Source organism: Bubalus kerabau, chromosome 17, assembly GCF_029407905.1.
Source record: "Bubalus kerabau isolate K-KA32 ecotype Philippines breed swamp buffalo chromosome 17, PCC_UOA_SB_1v2, whole genome shotgun sequence".
NCBI lineage: Eukaryota > Metazoa > Chordata > Mammalia > Artiodactyla > Bovidae > Bubalus > Bubalus kerabau.
In genome coordinates, this window is record NC_073640.1 from 7,723,251 (window position 1) to 7,743,732 (window position 20,482).

General features: G+C 41.8%; 1 protein-coding gene across 1 annotated transcript in view; it reads right to left on the reverse strand.

Annotated features, from left to right (window-relative positions):
- The window catches only part of ADAMTS18 (ADAM metallopeptidase with thrombospondin type 1 motif 18), a 147,157-nt gene that overhangs the window by 25,815 nt on the left and 100,860 nt on the right, over positions 1-20,482 (reverse strand). The window contains exons 16-18 of the mRNA XM_055553528.1: positions 18,598-18,728; positions 17,621-17,744; positions 15,354-15,598 (exon numbers count right to left, since the gene is read on the reverse strand). Coding sequence (XP_055409503.1) covers positions 15,354-15,598; positions 17,621-17,744; positions 18,598-18,728 — 500 coding nt within the window. The remainder of the gene's footprint in view (positions 1-15,353; positions 15,599-17,620; positions 17,745-18,597; positions 18,729-20,482) is intronic.

Below are 20,482 nucleotides of genomic sequence, written 5' to 3' on the forward strand. Positions count from 1 at the left end.
ATCATGGCTTACTCTGAAGATTCCATGGTGTAGTCATCCTTTGTCAGCCAACAAAACAAAATCTTGGTGCCTCCCAGAAAAAAACCAAGCTGTTAATAGACGGGTCTTTGTTTCCCTCACCCCCATCCAAAGCAGAAACCAAATAAAACACAACAGGTAGAACCATGAAAATTGACAAATGCCAAATTCCCATTAGTCACCAAGGAAAACCTTCTCAGAATCAAGGTCTTAAGAGGATGCCAGCAGGTGTTAGGCATAAAAGAAGCACACATAAAACCTTAGAATAAATACCCCACTTAGAATCACCTATTACTAACACCAGAATCCAGTACAGTGGAGTTGTGTCACACACGCATCTCACACAGACATTTCAAGTCCAGGTGCTCTGGGTCAAGAAATCCGCTCACTTATGTCCACTTTCTAGGACCACCCATTCCCTGCTGCATTCAAACTGGTTCCTGGCTTCCACTCCCATAGGGAAAAGGATCCCCAATAGAAATGCAAAGAAAATGAAAAATAACAAATGTATCACTATTACAGTTTTACAGCCAATGGCCTATAGGACGTACACTTTATATTTTGTTGGTGGGATGTGTTAATGCATTCATTGAATGCACAAGTGAATATGACTCTCAACTTTAAAAAAAAATCAGGGACTTCCCTGGTGGTCCAGTGGTTAAGAATCTGCCTTGCAATACCAGGAGCACAGGTTCGATTCCTGGTTGGGGAACTAAAATCCCGCATGCCTTGGAGCAACTGGTCCTGGCGCTACAGCTACTAAAGCCCGCACATCACAACTAGAGTCCATGTGCCGCATGAAAGGTTCCGGGTGCCACAGCCAAGACCCGAGGCAGCCAAAAAAACCCGAATCCAGTGGCTCACGGCATCATTATAATGTCTGTGCATCTGGAAGGTCGGGCTTCCCAGGCGTAGTGGTAAAGAATCTGCCTGCCAAGCAGGAGACTCGGGTTCCATCTCTTATTTGGGAAGATCCTCCCCTAGAAAAGGAAATGGCAATCCACTCCATCCCACGGACAGAAGAGCCTGGCGGGCTACAGTCCATAGGGTTGCAAAGTCAGACATGACTGAGCGACTAAACAACAATAATCTGGAAGGTCACAGGAGAATTGTGTGTGTAATCACGTAGGCTAAAAGACAATATTTGTATAAACCAGCAGAAAGCTGACTGTAGAATTTATTTTAACATCAGCTCATAAAGGCTTCTTAAAGTAATTATTTAAACAAATAAATGCCAAGATTAAATACATAAAAGATGAGTATTTGCCAATCACATTATTTGCTTCTCAACGATAGTTAAAGCATTCTCCGCCCTTTTCTTTATCCTGTATGAGGATCAAAGTAACCAAGAACGAAATACACAGCAGTCATCTTATCTTTTACCGTCTTATGCCTGTGCTAGCCAATCCTTTAGAAACAGACTGTCTGGCTAAAACAATCTCTGTGAGTCTGTCCTTCACCCCACTCTAAAAAAAGACTAGACTTTGTTTTTAAAAAGTCAATTCTACCCTCAGGAATGGCTACATAATTTGTGTGTGTGTATGGTGGGGGGCGTGTGCCCAGGGCAAAATGGAAATGAAAGGCCCCTTGTTTAAAAAAGTGATTAAGGATTTCAAGTTGTTGACAACAGAGCATTAAACCAATCACAGGGCACTTCTGAGCCCAAGGTCCCAGTGACTCTGCGGGGTCCACATCCATGAAGCCACCTCAGCCCGACCTTAAGGCCGAGGTTTTCTCACCTGCATCAGTTTAACACACTATTAAAAAGGTTCCAAGTTCTAAATGGCCCCGTGGTCTAATGCCGGCTTTGACCACTCTTCTCCGATAGAGAATGAATTTGGCAGGTCTGTCTACACCTGAGTGACCACGACCATTGCCTTGACCGCAGACAGCCTGTCCCACCCGAAGCTCTGCAGCAAGGGGACCTCAGGACGACGTGCAATAACCACACAGCCCAGATTCTAGGCGCCTCTGAAACAACACGTCATCTGGAATTGCTCATCCGCGTCACTGACATCTATTTTAAAATATTTTCAGCAGTCCTGTCAAGCGCCGTCAGTAACTTTCTTCAGCAGTAGTGGAGAACACGGAGAGCCCCCCAGGTCCTGCGGACGCCACTCCCCAGCACCGCCGCCCGCCCCCCACTGGCGGCCTCACAGCACACCATCCCAACGTGGCCCAGAGAACTGTGTGGCCCGGCTGTGAAGTGCACACATTCGGAAAGATCGCCAGCAATTCAGTCTACTTAACTGGACTCAGGCCACAGAATTTTCCAGCCAACTGGCATTGAGTCTCTTAATTTATAGCTGGCAAGCAACCTCCTTAAATGCTTCCAGGTCCACAGTAGAACTGTTTAATGTCTACCTTGAACACACAAACCACCTGACTTCAGACACAACACTCCAGCAGCTCTGACCACGGGGTGCGGAGTGATAAAATTTACAGCTTAAGCTGAAAAACCACAGATGGGGCTGGACTCGACCAGTTCCCCTCCGAAGGAGGGCATGCAGGTTCTGCTTGGGGTGCACACGGGTTAAACTAAAGGACACACTGAGTAATCACGGGTAAATAGCTTGCTTTCACTCCCACTTTTATTTTTTAACATGCAAACTATAAAATGCCGTCAACCAGCTTCATCTTTGTTTCATAATTGAAGGCCTATGTTTTTCTTTTAAAGAAGTTGTCCTAATCCCATGAAATTAAAAGATGCTTGCTCCTTGGAAGAAAAGTTGTGACAAACCTAGACAGCATATTAAAAAGCAGAGACATCACTTTGCTGACAAAGGTCCATCTAGTCAAAGCTATAGTTTTTCCAGTAGTCATGTATGGATGTGAGAGTTGGACCATAAAGAAGGCTGAGTGCCAAAGAATTGATGCTTTCAAACCATGGTGCTGGAGAAGACTCTTGAGAGTCCCTTGGACTGCAAGGAGATCCAACCAGTCAATTCTAAAGGAGATCAGTGCTGAATATTCATTGCAAGGACTGATGCTGAAGCTGAAGCTCCATTACTTTGGCCACCTGATGGAAAGAGCCGACTCACTGGAAAAGACCCCGACGCTGGGAAAGATCAAGGGCAGGAGGAGAAGGGGACAACAGAGGATGAGATGGTTGGATGGCATCACCAACTTGATGGACATGAGTTTGAGAAAACTCCAGGAGATAGTGAAACTCCTGGTGTGCTACAGTCCATGGGGTCGCAAAGAGTTGGACATGACTTAGTGACTGAACAACAAACCCTCCCGTGGAAACTAAAGAGTTATAATTAGGTTCTAAAGACCAGCTTTTTATTTAGTGCAGGCTTGGAAGCTTCTTTCTCATCTTCAATAATGTAATAATGCACCTGATAGCTTTAAAAAATAATAATAGCCATACTATGGTGTTTATGCCAGGCAAAGCATTGTACAGCATTATCTCTTTTACAGTTAATAATGACACCATGAGGAAGGCACAGTGCTATTTATACCCTAGTCTTGTAGATGAACACAGCTGGTAAGTAGAAACTGGAAAAGGCAATGGCACCCCACTCCAGTACTCTTGCCTGGAAAATCCCATGGATGGAGGAGCCTGGTGGGCTGCAGTCCATGGGGTCACTAGAGGTTGGACGCGACTGAAGCGACTTAGCAGCGTAGCAGCAAGTAGCAACATGAGGAACTCAAGTTTCTGATACTGCATGATTCGCAAACTTGACCTCTTAACTCTCAAGACACTGCACCTCCAGCTCTGAAATGTCATGTCTAGGATTCTAATTTAAAATTCTCAAGACTGGAGGAACACTGAAAAGATATTGTCACTGGGATCCAATAACATGCTCTAACATATACATTGTGCTATCAGGTTCCAACCTGAAAATGTCCCTTCTTGCACATGCTGCTGCTGCTAAGTTGCTTCAGTCGTGTCCGACTCTATGTGACCCCATGACGGCAGCCCATCAGGCTCCCCCGTCCCTGGGATTCTCCAGGCAAGAACACTGGAGTGGGTTGCCATTTCCTTCTCCAACGCATGAAAGTGAAAAGTGAGAGTGAAGTCGCTCTGTCGTGTCTGACTCTTAGCGACCCCATGGACTGCAGCCTACCAGGCTCCTCTTGATTTAAGGATTTGTGATTTTTAATATCCTCAATCCATTTCCCCCTTCATTTACAGAAATGTTTGTTTTAAATACCATTTTAACGGCTGAAATTCAACCCACTTTACAGATGGACCCCTTCTGATAAAGGATGGATTTTACAGTACGTTACATGTTGACTAAGTCAGAGGAGGAATCGTTTTTGTGGTGTGAGTTCATGATTCTGTATGATCCTGTGATTTTCTGGGAAGCCTCCTGATGTGAAAAATCAGCCAGTTGTCCCCAGCTTCTTGTTTGCTTCAAAGCCCGAAGAACATGAGCAGGTATCATCTCTGGGATTAGGTGTGAGTGAGTCGGATTTGACAGGACGCAGCACCACAAAGACCCCGACTGGGGCCTTGGAAGTCCATCTACGAGGCGGCTTAAAAAGTGTGGGCTGACACATTGAACCGAGACTACAACTCTAATTCAACTCATCCACATTCCTAGGAGTTTAGGGGAGAGAAAGAGCGCGCTCCAACCTGTCACAGAAGTATTTGCCGCGAATTAACTGGAGGCCCACACTTCAAACAGCGAATGGCAACCTGGGGAGAAGTGATGCAGCACCTCGGGAGCATGTCTGACTCTTCCTCCAGAGCCTGGGGTTCCCCGTCATCTGGTCTCAATTAGTCGTCCACCGCTTCTCGGCCTCTTTCGTGAGCCATGTCTTCACTCCGTCCCCGCTCCTTGGCTAATCTCTCCCCCCGACACTGATTCTATCCTGAGGCACATCTTTGCTCATCTCGGCCCCTGCCCCGTGGGGGAAGGGGTACAGACAGCAGGGTCATGAGGAAGGAGCTTTATGAAAAGGGACGTCCCTGACCATGACACTCCCACACCGTCAACTCGGTGATCAATGTGTCCGTCCACCTGGTCTCCCCCTCAACCCACCCATCATCGCCTCTGGCCAAAGAGTGGAGGAAGTTGTTTATGATAGTAATTTTCTTGAGATGTCTTTTTCTGCCTTAAATCTGGCCTGTGGCTAACCTATTTCTCACTTGCTGTCGTTACAAACGCTGCTGTAGGGGTCAGCGGCACTCTCCCTTGGTACATGATTAATTGGGAATGGGCTTTCAAAGAGTTAAACACTCCCTTCTGGCCTCTTAACAGAGAGGGGAATAAAAAACCTTTAACGTGAAGGAGAGCTGTTATTTTTAAGACTTTTTTTTCCTCAAAAAAAAAAGGAATGCTGTAAAAACACAGATGATCATATTTCAGTCTTAGACTAGCAACCTGTGTTATCATGTCAGCCTAAATCACTGTTTATCAGACAGGGATGAAGTTACTTTATAATGAAACACTCATGATGAATTTCCTCACCTACCCTCCAACTTCACGACAGTTTGATGGAGAATGTGACTCATTCGTTGTTGTGTGTGCTTGTGTGTGACTGCGTGTGAGAGAGAAGCAGAGACAGAGAAACAGAATAAAGGAGAGGAAGAGGAGAAGGGAGAGGCAGCTGGGAGGGGAGAGAGGGGGCAGAGGAGACGCAGGGGCAGGGTTTGGGGAGAGAGCTAGCATGCAACAGCTAACGAAACAGCTGATCTTCAGTCACTTCTACAGAGCGTTATTATCTCTAAGTAGACACCTTCATTAATCATGAAAACAAAGAGAATTTCTGTTTTAATTCTCATTGCCAAGGCCCTTTAAAATTATGTACTAAATGGGCCTTTTGCATTGTACTTAAACAAAGGACAAAATTACTGACTTTATGTTACCTATATCTCAATCTCGAAGTGGAAAAACATTAAGTTTTCAGCCATACTCCAAATGCCCAGCACACACATATATATATATATATATAAAATATATACATATACACACATATATATATAATATATACATACATACATATACACAGATATATATATATACACACACACACACACACACACACACACACACACATGCTGCTACTGCTGCTGCTAAGTCGCTTCAGTCGTGTCTGACTCTGTGTGACCCCAGAGACGGCAGCCCACCAGGCTCCCCGTCCCTGGGATTCTCCAGGCAAGAACACTGGAGTGGGTTGCCATTGCCTTCTTCAATGCATGAAAGTGAAAACTGAAAGTGAAGTTGCTCAGTTGTCTCCGACTCTTAGTGACCCCATGGACTGCAGCCTACCAGGCTCCTCCATCCATGGGATTTTCTGGGCAAGAGTACTGGAGTGGGGTGCCATTGCCTTCTCCAATATATATATATAATATATACATACATACATATACACACACATACATACAAACATATAAAAATATATATAATTTGTGTACATATGTATATATGGGCTTCCCTAGTGGCTCAGATGGCAAAGAGTCTGCCTGCAATGCAGGAGATCTGGGTTCAATCCCTGAGTCAAGAAGATCCCCTGGAGAAGGGAATGGCAATCCACTCCACTATTCTTGCCTAGAGAATCCCATGGACAGAAGACCCTGGTGGGCTACAGTCTGAGGGGTTGCAAAGAGTCAGACATGGCTGAGCAACTAACATTTTCACTTTTCACTATATATGTATACTATATATTCACTATATATTCACTATATATGTATACACACACACACACACACACACTTCAGATTAAATGATTATTTTTCAACAAAGGGGGGAGTAAATTTCAACTCTGAACTTCGGTTTTCACATTTCTACCATGTCAGAAGTGGTAAGGACCTAATAGAAGCAGAAGATATTAACAAGAGGTGGCAAGAATACACAGAAGAACTATACAAAAAAGATCTTCCTGACCCAGATAATCACAATGGTGTGATCACTCATCTAGAGCCAGACATCCTGGAATGTGAAGTCAAGTGGGCCTTAGGAAGCATCACTACGAACAAAGCTAGTGGAGGTGATGGAATTCCAGTTGAGCTAGCTCAAATCCTAAAAGATGATGCTGTGAAAGTGCTGCACTCAATATGCCAGCAAATTTGGAAACTCAGCTGTGGCCACAGGACTGGAAAAGGTCAGTTTTCCTTCTAATCCCAAAGAAAGGCAATGCCAAAGAATGCTCAAACTACCGCACAATTGCACTCATCTCACATGCTAGCAAAGTAATGCTCAAAATTCTCCAAGCCAGGCTTCAACAGTATGTGAACGGAGAACTCCAGATGTTTAACCTGGATTTAGAAAAGGCAGAGGAGCCTTTGCCAACATCTGTTGGATCATCAAAAAAGCAAGAGACTGTGTGGATCACAACAAATTGTGGAAAATTCTTAAAGAGATGGGAATAGCAGACCATCTGACATGCCTGCTCAGATTACTCCTTTCTCAGATTACTCCTGAGAAATCTGTATACAGGTCAGGAAGCAACAGTTAGAACTGGACATGAACAACAGACTGGTTTCAAATTGAGAAAGGAGTACATCAAGGCTGTATATTGTCACCCTGTTTATTTAACTTATATGTACAGTACATGATGAGAAATGCTGGGCTGGATGAAGCACAAGCTGGAATCAAGATTGCCGGGAGAAATATCAATAACCTCAGATATGCAAATGACACCACCCTTATGGCAGAAGGCAAAATAGCCTCTTCATGAAAGTGAAATAGGAGAGTGAAAAAGTTGGCTTAAAACTCAACATTCAGAAAACGAAGATCATGGCATCTGGTCCTATCACTTCATGGTAAATAGATGGGGAAACAGTGACAGAGTTTATTTTTGGGGGCTCCAAAATCACTGTAGATGGTGACTGCAGCCATGAAATTAAAAGATGCTTGCTCCTTGGAAGAAAAGTTATGACCAACCTAGACAGCATATTAGAAAGCAGAAACATTACTTTGCCAACAAAAGTCCGTCTAGTCAAAGCCATGGTTTTCCCAGTAGTCATGTGGATGTGAAAGTTGGACCATAAAGAAAGCTGAGTGCTGAAGAATTGATGCTTTTGAACTGTGGTGTTGGAGAAGACTCTTGAGAGTCCCTTGGACTGAAAGGAGATCCAACCAGTCCATGCTAAAGGAAATCAGTCCTGAATATTCATTGGAAGGACTCATGCTGAAACTGAAACTCCAATACTTTGGCCACCTGATGTGAAGAACTGACTCACTGGAAAAAACCCTGATGCTGGAAAAGATTGAAGGTGGGAGAAGAAGGGGACGACAGAGGATGAGATGGTTGGATGGTGTCACCGACTCAATGGACATGAGTTTGAGTAAACTCTGGGAGTTTATGAAGGACAGGGAGGCCTGGTGTGCTGCAGTCCATGGGGTCGCAAAGAGTGGGACATGACTGAGCGACTGAACTGAACTGAACCACTTCAAAATTTCATTCCTTATACAAGACACACACACACACAGAATTTAAGATCCAGTTTTCCTTGTGTTCTCAAACCCAGTCAAAAAAATATGGTAGGTCCATATATAATATACTGAAAACTACTGAAATATAAGCTGACTTTTCTATCTTTGAGATGACTAATGAGTGCACTGGTTCAATAAGAAATTCCTTAGACTCTCTGCCAGACTCATGCTGTGGGGGATAAGCCGACATACAGAAAGACGTGGAAATTATCTCGTTTATAATAGCTGTGTCTGTAGTGATCTCAGAAAGTGTGCAGTTGCCAAATCAATATTGATTTCTTTCTGATCTGGGGTGTGCATGTGTATGAGCTGTTTCCCCCTGGCTGAGGCAGAAATAGGATACAGGATCATGAAAATGAACTCCGTTTCTCCAAGTCATTTACATGTAATACATGTATATTTGCACTTTGAAATAAAAATTTGATTGATGGACTTAAATAATGCCTAAAATATTTAAGAACTCAATCATATAAATCCTTAAGTTCCCTTAGGAATTTCCTCTTGGCCACTGAGGAAATCAAGAAGGCCAGCACAGTCTAAACTGACATCCACCTGTTGCAAATGGTGGACCCTGTGGGATCCAGGTTCCAAGGAGAATGAAGATCTTTCCAAGAGACCATCTGAAAACGGGGCAGGCACTTGATTCAATGATAAAAGTGAAAGTCTGTTTTCCATTTAAACTGAGCTTCCCTATGAAAGCATTCCATAAAGTTCTGACATATAAAGATAACCAGAAGCAGAGGACACTTCTATTTGATGTCAGGCCATGCACTTATTTCTTGGGGTTCACTCTTTCCCAGGACTATATTACTCCTGCTGTGTACCAGGTAACACCCAGAAATAAGTAAAAAGATGTGGTTAATCCCCTACCCTGAACGGGCAAGTTGCTGTTCCCCCAGATCAAGGTGAGTCAACTGTGAGCTAACTGGTCAGCAAGTTCTTATGCGTAAATTATTCACTTTGGGAAAGGCAAGCCTTTTAGAAAGCAGATTGATACCTCAAATGCAACTGAGGGGATCACATTTCAATACTTTGAATGCCTTTCACTGTATTTAACTTTTAACGGTACAGTTCTAAGACTAGTCCTAAAAGATAAGGAAATCCAGTGGTTTTAAAATGTGTACTGCAGAAGCATTTCAGAGAACTTCAGATTATGATGGTGGTTTGGGACAGGAATAGGGAAGAGAGGCTGGCCCTGTCACTCTTGACTTGGGTCAGAGAAAGTCACTTGTCACTTGATTTATTTGTTGTCTCCATGGATGGTTTTTCAACTTGGAAAGAAGATTCTACTCTTTAAATGAATGAATGAATTTTCTCATCAGATGTCATTCATTCACTATATTTTTTTTTTTTTTGAGTGCCTATGATGTTCTAGATACTATGCTGACTATGGAAGCTACAACGATCTCTCAGCAATAGAGGGTTTCAGGTGCTTAGAAGTGCTTCAGGATAATGCTACAGGACACAGCAAAGGATATTAGTTTAGCCTGGGGAAGTTATTTCCCGAATTATCATAAACTATCATCAGACAGTTTAAGTGCCTCATGCCGAGTGACACAGTAGTTTTAGAGGGACCTGTATCACCAACAGTTTAAAGAGGTGCTTCCTGTTCAAACTCATGTTGCTTCAAAAAGAATGGGATCCACATACCAAAACTCACTCTACATTCCTTAAAGACCTGCAACTATAATGATTTGGCGACATGTTCCGTTCAGTTTAGTTGCTCGGTCGTGTCCAACTCTTTGCGACCCCATGGACTGCAGCACGCCAGGCCTCCCTGTCCATGACCAACTCCCAGAGTTTACTCAAAGTCATGTCCATTGAGTCGGTGATGTCATCCAACCATCTCATCCTCTGCTGTCCCCTTCTCCTCCTGCCTTCAATCTTTCCCAGCATCAGGGTCTTTTCCAATGAGTCAGCTCTTTGCATCATGTGGCCAAAGTATTGGAGTTTCAGCTTCAGCATCAGTCCTTCCAATGAATATTCAGGACTGATTTCCTTTAGGATGGACTGGTTGGATCTCCTTGCAGTCCAAGGGACTCCTAAGAGTCTTTGTCAACACCACAGTTCAAAAGCATCAATTCTTCAGCGCTCAGCTTTCTTTATGGTCCAACTCTCACATCCACACATGACTACTGGAAAAACCACAGCTTTGACTAGACATGATTTATGTCTTAACCATTTATGTATCTCCAATGTCTATATAGGGCTGGGCAGTGAACGGGCACTCAACAGAAAGTTTAGTGTTTTTTTTTGTTTGTTTGTTTTTAAGTCAGACATTGAGAGGAAATAAACAGAGGAATATTGCTTTGAAGGTAGCTACCTAAATCAATACATGTCAAGGTAGTTGAAGACAGGAGTTAGCTAAGATATTGGGAGGATCTAACATAAATGAATGAGCTATAAAGAGGAACCTTATCCTTATACTGTCATCTTGTTTTTTGGCAAACACACCCTTCTGCTGAATTTTACACTATAGTAAGAGCTTAGTGAACATGCAGTCATTTTAAGAGGCCAAGAGAGAAAGTGCTTTCTTTCACAGACATGTACTTTCTGTGGGTAGAACAGCATTTTCCATTTTGTTAGGTTCCCACACTTCGATTTCAGCATCCCATGGGATTGTAAAACACATTCAACATTTCATATTGGAGTGAACATATTTTTGGCTCCAGAAGTATTCATTTTGATTCAATTCGTAGTTGCATGGAAAGGCATATGAACTTTAACTTCCTTTCTTTAAAGGAGATGGCCGTGGATGGATGACTTGGATACTGATACATAGTCTAGTTTTAGAAAATGTAATTTATCGCTTATTGTGATTTTTCAGTTTTTAGAATCACTATGTTCTATCAATTTTGGAAAGGCATGAGCATGTGATAAAAACTGACCTGAAATTTGACCATATTCTTCTGAGAGCAATAATGTACAATTTAAATATTAAAGTCATTAACCCAAATTCTTTTAAAAGATAAAATAGATATAATACTAGGTTACTGAGTTGGATTTTTAAAAATAGTTGCTAGTTTTGAATGAAACCATGCCCCCTTTAAAAAATACAAGCAAAGCATGACCAATTAATCATACAAGTTTCTCTGTGGATTATTTTCAGACAAGCCACATTCCAAGGACATCAACTGGATCTTTCATTGAATCTATAAGCAGAATGTGTACATAAAGCTGTTGTAAAAACAACAGCTAAGCAAATATGACCTTACTGCATTGTGGTGAAACTACAATTTTGTATTAATAGAGATCTGTAGTTTTAATCACATTTATATAGTAATGAAATTTTAGAAAACCATACATACCCAGTTGAGTCTGGGAAAAGCTTTATGTTTTTATAATTGTATTAGATCTACCCAATTTTTCCCCTTACATTTTGATTTCTGCCCACACCCAAGGATCTGTCTGTATTTGCGAGGACAATCTAGCTGTTTTTGTTGGTTTGTTTTTTAGCCATGCCCTGAGGCTTCTAGGATCTCAGTTCCCCAACCAGGGATTGAACATGGGCTCTCAGCAGTGAGAACATGGAATTCTAACCCCTGGATGACCTGGAATTCTATGTATTTGCAAGGAGATAGATGATTACCTGACTGATTTTGTAGAACTCTATCACCAATGAAGACCATTCTTTTCATTTCTCAAAAATAGCCAGTAATCATTAGGAAAATGTTTAGACCCGGTGAACAGTCCAAAGATTTAGTTTTCATCAGAATTAAATAACATAGATAAATGAGATAAGAAGGGATGCTTAAATTAAGCAAAGCACAAATAAAAATTCTCAGCTTGAGGCTGGCATAGTGTTCAGTGACAATGTGTCCATTATCTGTTTAATTTGATCAAGACAGACAATGACAGGGGACATTCAGGTTCTAAAGATGAAAGTCAGAAGGAGCTCTGTGATTCTGCTTTGCACTTTCCATCACTTCTTGTCTCATTCTTTGTTGTGGTTTTCCTGAAGGTAACTTATGTTTAACAGCAAACCTTAAATTACAGACAGAACTGTGAAAACCTACCGGAAGGGCTTTGTAATTATGAAGAAAATTGGACAGAGAAACAACAACAAAAAATGGTTGCTTGTCATTAAGCAGGAAAACACGTGTTTCTCATGAGGAATCATCTGGACTCGGTTCCGGTCGCCGGTGGCAGAAGCTGTGAGAGGTACCCACCTTCTGATTCAGTAACTTTCTAGCCACAGAACTTGGTTTGTATACATTTGTTTAGAGATGGATCAAAGGCCTCATGGTAAAACTTAGGAAGCCATGTTGCTCCAAAACTGATTCCTTGCAAGCTAAATATATCTTTAAAGAAAATACACCTTTTCTAAAGAAAAGACATTTGCTGCTCAGATGCTTGATAGAAAAGAAAACAAACATATCCATCTAAAAAATTAGGACTGAAAAACAAGTCTCAAATTCTTTAACCAGAAAGTTCAATTCCTATGCCTTCCATGTAATTACAGGCTGATTTCAGGGGCTGGATTCATTGTTGAGCTCCAAACTACCCTAAGATAAAACCAGTTTGATTTGGGGTTCCTAATTTCATCTTCTGAAATAAAAGACCTGAAAGCTCTAAGTCAAAAACACCAAAAAACTCTATCAAAAAATGGAGAGATCTAAAGCGACGTTTCTCCATAGAAAACATACAGATCGTCAAAAGCACAAGAAAAAATGCTCAACATTTAATCATCAGAGAAATGCAAACCAGAAGTACAATGAGGTATCACATTATGCCAGTCAGAAAGGCCATCACCAAAAAAATCTACAAAAAATAAATGCTGGAGAGTGTGTGGAGAAATGAGACTGCCCCTACACTGTTGGTGGGCATGTAAATTGGTACAACCACTATGGAGAACAGCACGGAGTTCACTTTAAACACTAAAAACAGAGCTACCATCTGACGCAGCAGTCCCACCTCTGGGCATTTATCTGGAGAAAACCATTACTTCAAAAAAACACACGCACCCCAGCCTTCTCTAAAGCACTATTTACAATAGCCAAGGCACGAAACAATCTCAATGTCCACTGACAGAGGAATGGTACATATAAACAATGGAACACTAGTCATAAAAAAAGAATGAAATAAAGCCACTCGCAGCAACAGCAACATGGGTTGACCAAGAGATGATCATGTAAGTGAGGTAGGTCAGGCTGAGAAAGGCAAATATCGTATGATATCACTTACATGTGGAACCTTTAAAAAACGATGTGAGTGAACTTATTTACATAACAGGAACAGATTTACAGATTTACAGAATGAACCTACAGTCATCAGGGGGGAATGTGGTGGGGAAGGTTGGTCTGTATGTTTGGGATTAACACGTACATACTGCTATATTTAAAATATTCATAGATAACCAATAAGGACCTACTGTGTAGCACAGGAGCTTCCCTGATAGCTCAGCTGGTAAAGAATCTGCCTGCACTGCAGGAGATCCCAGTTTGATTCCTGGGTCGGGAGGATCCCCTGGAGAAGGGATAGGCTACCCACTTCAGTATTCTTGGGCTTCCCTTGTGGCTCAGCTGGTCAAGAAAATTATAGCACAGGGAACTCTACTCAATACTCTGTAATAACCTAAATGGGAACAGAATCCAAGAAAAACAATAATAGATACATGTATATGTATAACTGAATCACTTTGCTGTACACCTCAAATTAACACATTGATAATCAACTATACTCCAATATAAAGTAAAGAAATTAAAAATGCATCACATAGCAAAAGCAATAAAAATAAGATAAAATAGGTCCTTCGGGGGCTGGGGGGGAGTTACATGTAGTCATACTTTTAAATTCTTTTTTAATTCATCTTTCTTAGTAAATGTTTGATTAGTACCTTAAATAATAATAATAATAATAGTAATAGTTGAATTAGACATGTTTCTTTGATTTGAAAAGAGCAGAGCAATATGACTAGCCTGAGAGCAGATATCATACTCATAGATGGAAAAGATTTGGACTCCAATTCAACTCTGTTTTTTTCCTAGCTTCGTGAGCTAGGCAAATCTTTTAACATTTCTTCATCACACTTCATTGCTTATTTTTCTGGCAAGTCAGTGAGGCACGGTTTCTGTCCCAGTTTTGCAAGTGAGAGACTGAAGCTGAATGTGACTAACGGGAGTGCTTGGTTACCTAAGTCCTCGGTACGCGGTGGCCACAGGGACTTCTAACACCTTAGACATACCACACGCCTCTGAAAGCACATGATTGGCCCCGTTTTATAAACTGGAGGAAGCAAACCCCAAGATGTGACGAGGACCAAAGACAAAGTCTCCGTGACAATTCTGTTACAGAGTCATTCGCAGCTATGGTGGCTGTTTTCACTCTCCTCACCGTTATCCATTTATTTATTTTTTTCTCTTCTCGCCTCTAAAGAAAACGGCAGCCAAAAAAGTGAGTTGGCTTGCTCTAAAACTGTCTTGCTGCAGCTAAGTCGCTTCAGTTGTGTCCAACTGTGTGTGACCCCATAGATGGCAGCCCACCAGGCTCCTCTGTCCACAGGGTTCTCCAGGCAAGAACACTGGAGTGGGTTGCCATTTCCTTCTCCAAAACTGTCTAGCCATTAAGCAAGTGTTCTTTCCACTATGTTGCTCTGCCTCCAAGGCTGGCAGATCTATGTAATGAATAACTATGAACAGACTATCCAAACAGCAGACGCAGACAAACTGGAATCATGTTAAAAATGATCCCTGGGATATTCCTCAGCAAATTGAACAGCCAGGTGGACTGGTGGAAGGCTGGCATCTAAATGTGAAAGTCGGCACATTCTCCTGGGGACCCACTGGATCACTCTTCCCCCAAATCAAGGGGCTGTTTTTGCCCTTCAACCTTTAGCCTGTTAGGACACCGCTGTGAACTAGTGGCTCTTTAAGCTAGCTTAAATGGGGGTCGTCACTAGACACGCAGCAAGAGGCAGTGAGAGCCGAATAAAGAGAAGGGGCTTACTTCAAAGACCAGCGTCTCATTGATGGGGCCCGGGGCAGACAGGTATTCGGGGTGGTTGAAGGCACGCTGGTACTCAAACACGGTCCCCGCAAAGGCAAACTCCCCCGGCCAGTCGACGCTCCAGCCCCCTGTGAGGTAATACTGGTGACTGAGGCTTCGGACCGCGAGGTAGCTGGAGGACATCTGCAGCTCCTGGACCTCGATGCTGCGGGCGCCCGCCGGGACGGTGACCACCGGATAATACTCTAAGTGGAGAGAGCAGAACATTTTTGTCACCCATGTCACACATGGGAGACCCCGTCAGAGAGACGCAGTGGCCCTCCTTACAGAGTGGGGCTCATTTCTACTCTTACACAGTGAAAACACTCAGTTATTCCATTTTTCAAGTGGTAGGAACAGCCGAGAGAGAAAATGATGTACTTTCCCCAAGTACATGCATGTGGACAGAAAACATGCTTCTCTTTTCCTGAACGACAAAGGCCATGAAACTCAAAGATGCTTTTTATTTTTAATCAATCTGGAAAAAAACTTGGAGCCACCTAGTCTCAACTGTGGTGTGCAGAAGACAGGGCTCAAAGCTCAATTCTACTCAAGACAGTGAGATAACTGCTTCAAGTATGCGTCTTACATTTTAAGTGTGGACCATCTAAGTTCCATAATACAGGGACTTCCCTGGTAGTCCAGCGGCTAAGACTCTGCACTCCCAATGCAGGGGGCCCAAGTTTGATCCCTGGTCAGGGAACTAGATCTCATATGCCACAACTAAGACTGGTACAACCAAATAAATAAATACATATATTTTTAAAAAGTTCCATAATACGTACTTTGTTTAACAAATACAGGTGGCATAGCATATTGAAATTGCTCAGCAGAAAGGCGTTTGTTGAACACACCTCTGGATGTTTGTGTTGCTAAAACTACTCATCCTCCTCTGCTCTTGCATAAGTAACAGTAAGTGAACCAACAACTTCCATATGTTCAAGATGGATTTAGAAAAGGCAGAGGAACCAGAGATCAAATTGCCAACATCTACTGGATCATAGAAAAAGCAAGAGAATTCCAGAAAAACATCTGCTTCATTGACTATGCTAAAGCCTCTGACTGTGTGGATCACAACAAACTGTGGAAAATTCTTAGAGAGATGGGAATAGCAGACCACCTGACCTGCCTCCTGAGAAATCTATATGCAGGTCAAGAAGCAACAGTTAGAACTGGACATGGAACAATGGACTGGTTCAAAATTGGGAAAGGAGTACATCAAGGCTGTATATTTCACCCTGCTTATTTAATTTATATGCAGAGTACATAATGTGAAATGCTGGGCTGGATGAAGCACAAGCTGGAATCAAGACTGCTGGGAGAAATATCAATAACCTCAGGTATGCAGATGACACCACCCTTATGGTAGAAAGTGAAGAGGTACTAAAGAGCTTCTTAATGAAGGTGAAAGAGGAGAGTGAAAAAGCTGGCTTAAAACTCAATATTCAAAAAACAAAGATCATGGCATCCGGTCCCATCACTTCATGGCAAATACATGGGAAAAAATGGGAACAGTGACAGACTTTATTTTCTTGGGTTCCAAAATCACTGCAGATGGTGACTGAAGACATGAAATTAAAAGACACTTGCTCCTTGGAAGAAATGTTATGACCAACCTAGACAGCATATTAAAAAGCAGAGACATTGCCAGCAAAGGTCCATCTAGTTAAAGCAATGGTTTTTCCAGTAGTCATGTATGGATGTGAGAGTTGGACTATAAAGAAAGCTGGGAGCTAAAGAATTGATTCTTTTAAACTGTGGTGTTGAAGAAGACTCTTGAGAGTCCCTTGGACTGCAAGGAGATCCAACCAGTCCATCCTAAAGGAAATCAGTCCTGAATATTCATTGGAAGAACTGATGCTGAAGCTGAAGCTCCAATACTTTGGCCACCTGATGTGAAGAACTGACTCATTAGAAAAGACCCTGATGCTGGGAAAGATCAAAGGCCGGAGGAGAAGGGGACGACAGAAGATGAGATGGTTGGATGGCATCATTTACTCAATGGATATGAGTTTGAGCAATTTCCAGGAGATGGTGAAGGGCAGGGAAGATTTCAAGAGTCGGACATGACTGAGTGACTGAACAATAACAAAGTATCAAAAGCCATCATCTTCCACGCCTCATATGAGCTAGTGAAAAGCTGGATCATATTTAGCAAGTCTCAAATTCATTCGGCAGCAAAGGACATGTCCCACCACTCATAGCACCGAATCTGCAGCATTTCTTACCATTTGCTTTGTGCTGGTTGAGGTACAGGCCTTTATAAAACTTGCAAGTTGAGTTATCACCTTTGCAAACACCACAGGCATCTGAAACTGCTTTAGAGCCAAGTTCATGATCACATCCCACTGGCTGTGACCAAAAAAAAAAAAAAAAAAAGAGTGAGAAAACCAAACATTTAAGAAGCCACTGGCTTAGAATAACCAAAAGGTATACATGGTTTTCTGTATTTACTGAATATTAGGAAGGTGGTGCAGCTTTAGGATTAAAAGCAGAGTCTCAAGTTTGACTAGGGATTCAAATCCTTCCTCTGCCATTACTGGACATATGATTAGGGAAGTCACAAAACTTCTCTAAGGCTTACAGCCTTCATCTGTAAAACTGGAATGAAAAGCCACTACTGGTGTTAATGGGAGGGGAATTTATTCAGGCCAGTTCTACCAGTGAAACATAAAAATGCTGGGACCCCCCCACCCCGACACCAACCCAAGGTCACTCACACTCCCTTAAAAGATCACGGAGCTCACAATCAAATTGAAAAGAGAAAGTAGATACCGGAAGAAAAAGAAAAACTAACCCAAAATAAACAGAAATGCTATTTCCAATCACATTTACGAGGTTCTAAGCATGTACTGCATGTACTTGGTGAACACGCAAGAAAAGTCTCCCGCTACTGTTATCTCCATTCTTATTTAATTTTTACAACTTTCATGTAAAGTAGGATACACCAGCACCTCCGTATGTGGAAAGGGAGTGAAAGAGAAACTCAAAACACAGGACAGGGGTCATGAAAGAAAGGGGTCAAGAAAGTGAGCAGGGACTTGGAGATAAAAACTCACGTCCAACTTGAAAATGTTACCCTTTTCCCTTCACCAGCTGCTCTTATCCAGACATAAGAATCTCCCGCAACACTTCTCCTGCTATGCATTTAATAGGAGGCAGCACAAGCATGACCACATGTTCCAAAGCAGAAATGTTCTCTTACTTCACAGATCCCATCAATGCAAACGTCGTTCTTGTTTGGGGAACAAGGAGTCCCGTCTTTCACCTTGCTGGACATGGCGAAAAAGAATTCAAAGTTCTCAGCCTTGCAGTACAGTTTACATCGGTCTTCCTCTAGAAGCAAAGAGATCAAACGAGGTCATGGTCAAGAGGAAATCCTAGGACAATGACGTGATTACTGAAAAGATGAGTTAAATTTATTTAGAAAGCTACTATGATCAAGGTGGAAAATGTTACAGTTTTCCATGTGGGTGTGTGCGCGCATGGATGCCTGAGAGCAGATGGGTGTGGCTTTTAAAAACATGAACTCCTTTTAGTAATCCATATAATACTTTAACATTAATACATGAGAACTTTATTTTCCTAGTCCTAAGAGCCACAATACAAGTGATTGGTGGCTTGTGTCCCTACCCTCCTTGGATAGTAAATATTTAAGACTTCACAGACCCTGAGGTCAGCTATTAATAGCATGTAAATGAAAGAGCATTGCTGTGTCACAATAAAACAACATTTAAAAAGACGGGTCAGGGACTTCCCTGGTGGTCCAGTGGTTGAGACTTTGCCTTCCAGCGCAGGGGCTATGGGTTCCTTCCCTGGTCGGGGAGCTAAGATCACATGTGCCTTGGAGCCAAAACAATCAAGTCATAAAGCAGAAGCAGTAATGTAACAAACTCAGTAAAGACTTTAAAAGTGGTCCACTTGAAAAAAAAATGCTTTAAAAAAGGGTCACATTTGGCCCATAGGTCATAATTTTCTGATTGCGATTTAGGACAGGCACAATGATTTTAGATATTTATTCAGTCTCTTAAGAGGGAATGTTTTAGGCACTTTGGAAAAAAGGCATATGGCCAATAACGTTTACAAAACATATAGAAAAGAGTCAAATCGTGAAAAGGCAGAGGAAGTAAACAAACTAAGCATTAAGACTAAAGCAATGTTAGGTCTCTGAGAAGTTTTTGGTATCACACGCAAAAATAAAGTATTATCTTTATAGAGCTCTTGTTATCAGAAAGGCATTATCGTGCCAATTTCTCCCATAGAAAGAGTCCTTTCCAGCCAGGAATTCCACATGACGCTGCTCACATGAGACTTGATGTGGGTGACGTTGTGTGAAATCCTTGACAACAGTCTCACAACAAACGTGTGAGCAGTTCGCAACTGGACACATTTCCCAAATGACTCCATAAAAGACAGAGTCAAAAACAGGAGCGAAGGGAAGTTACTATGGCCCAAATGTGCAGCCATATGGATGGATTCCATTTTTTTTCCTCACCTAGGAATTTTTTCTAATAACATTTTTATTTCATGAGTCCTACTCAGTACATGTGAGATTAGGGAGTTAGAAAACATATATACCCTCTCTTTTCTCCATCATTCCCAAGAATTAACAAGTTCTAGAAAGTTCAGTGTTTCCACACAGGTTCCTGAGAAAGTTTAGGAACTAGTCTATTAGAAACACAGAAATTAGGGTGGGGGATAAATTAAGATAAATTAATTTAATAAATTAAATTTGGGATTAACAGATATGCACTGCTATATATAAAATAAACAGCAAGGTCCTACTGTATAGCATAGACAGCTATACTCAATATCTTGCAATAACCTATAAGGGGAAACAATCTGAAAAAGAATATATACATATATATAACTGAATCATTTTCCTATACACTTAAAACTAACAGACATTGCAAATCAACTATACTTCAATTTAAAAAAAGGAATACAGAAGAAAAAGCTAATCAGTGTAAGACAAAGACTGTCCAGATTCATGAAAAGTCTTTCCCTGATTCTTCCCAAGCAGCATGAATGTCACAGACCTTCAAACCATGGTCTGTCTTCTATGATTTTAAGTAAGTATTAAAGAGAGA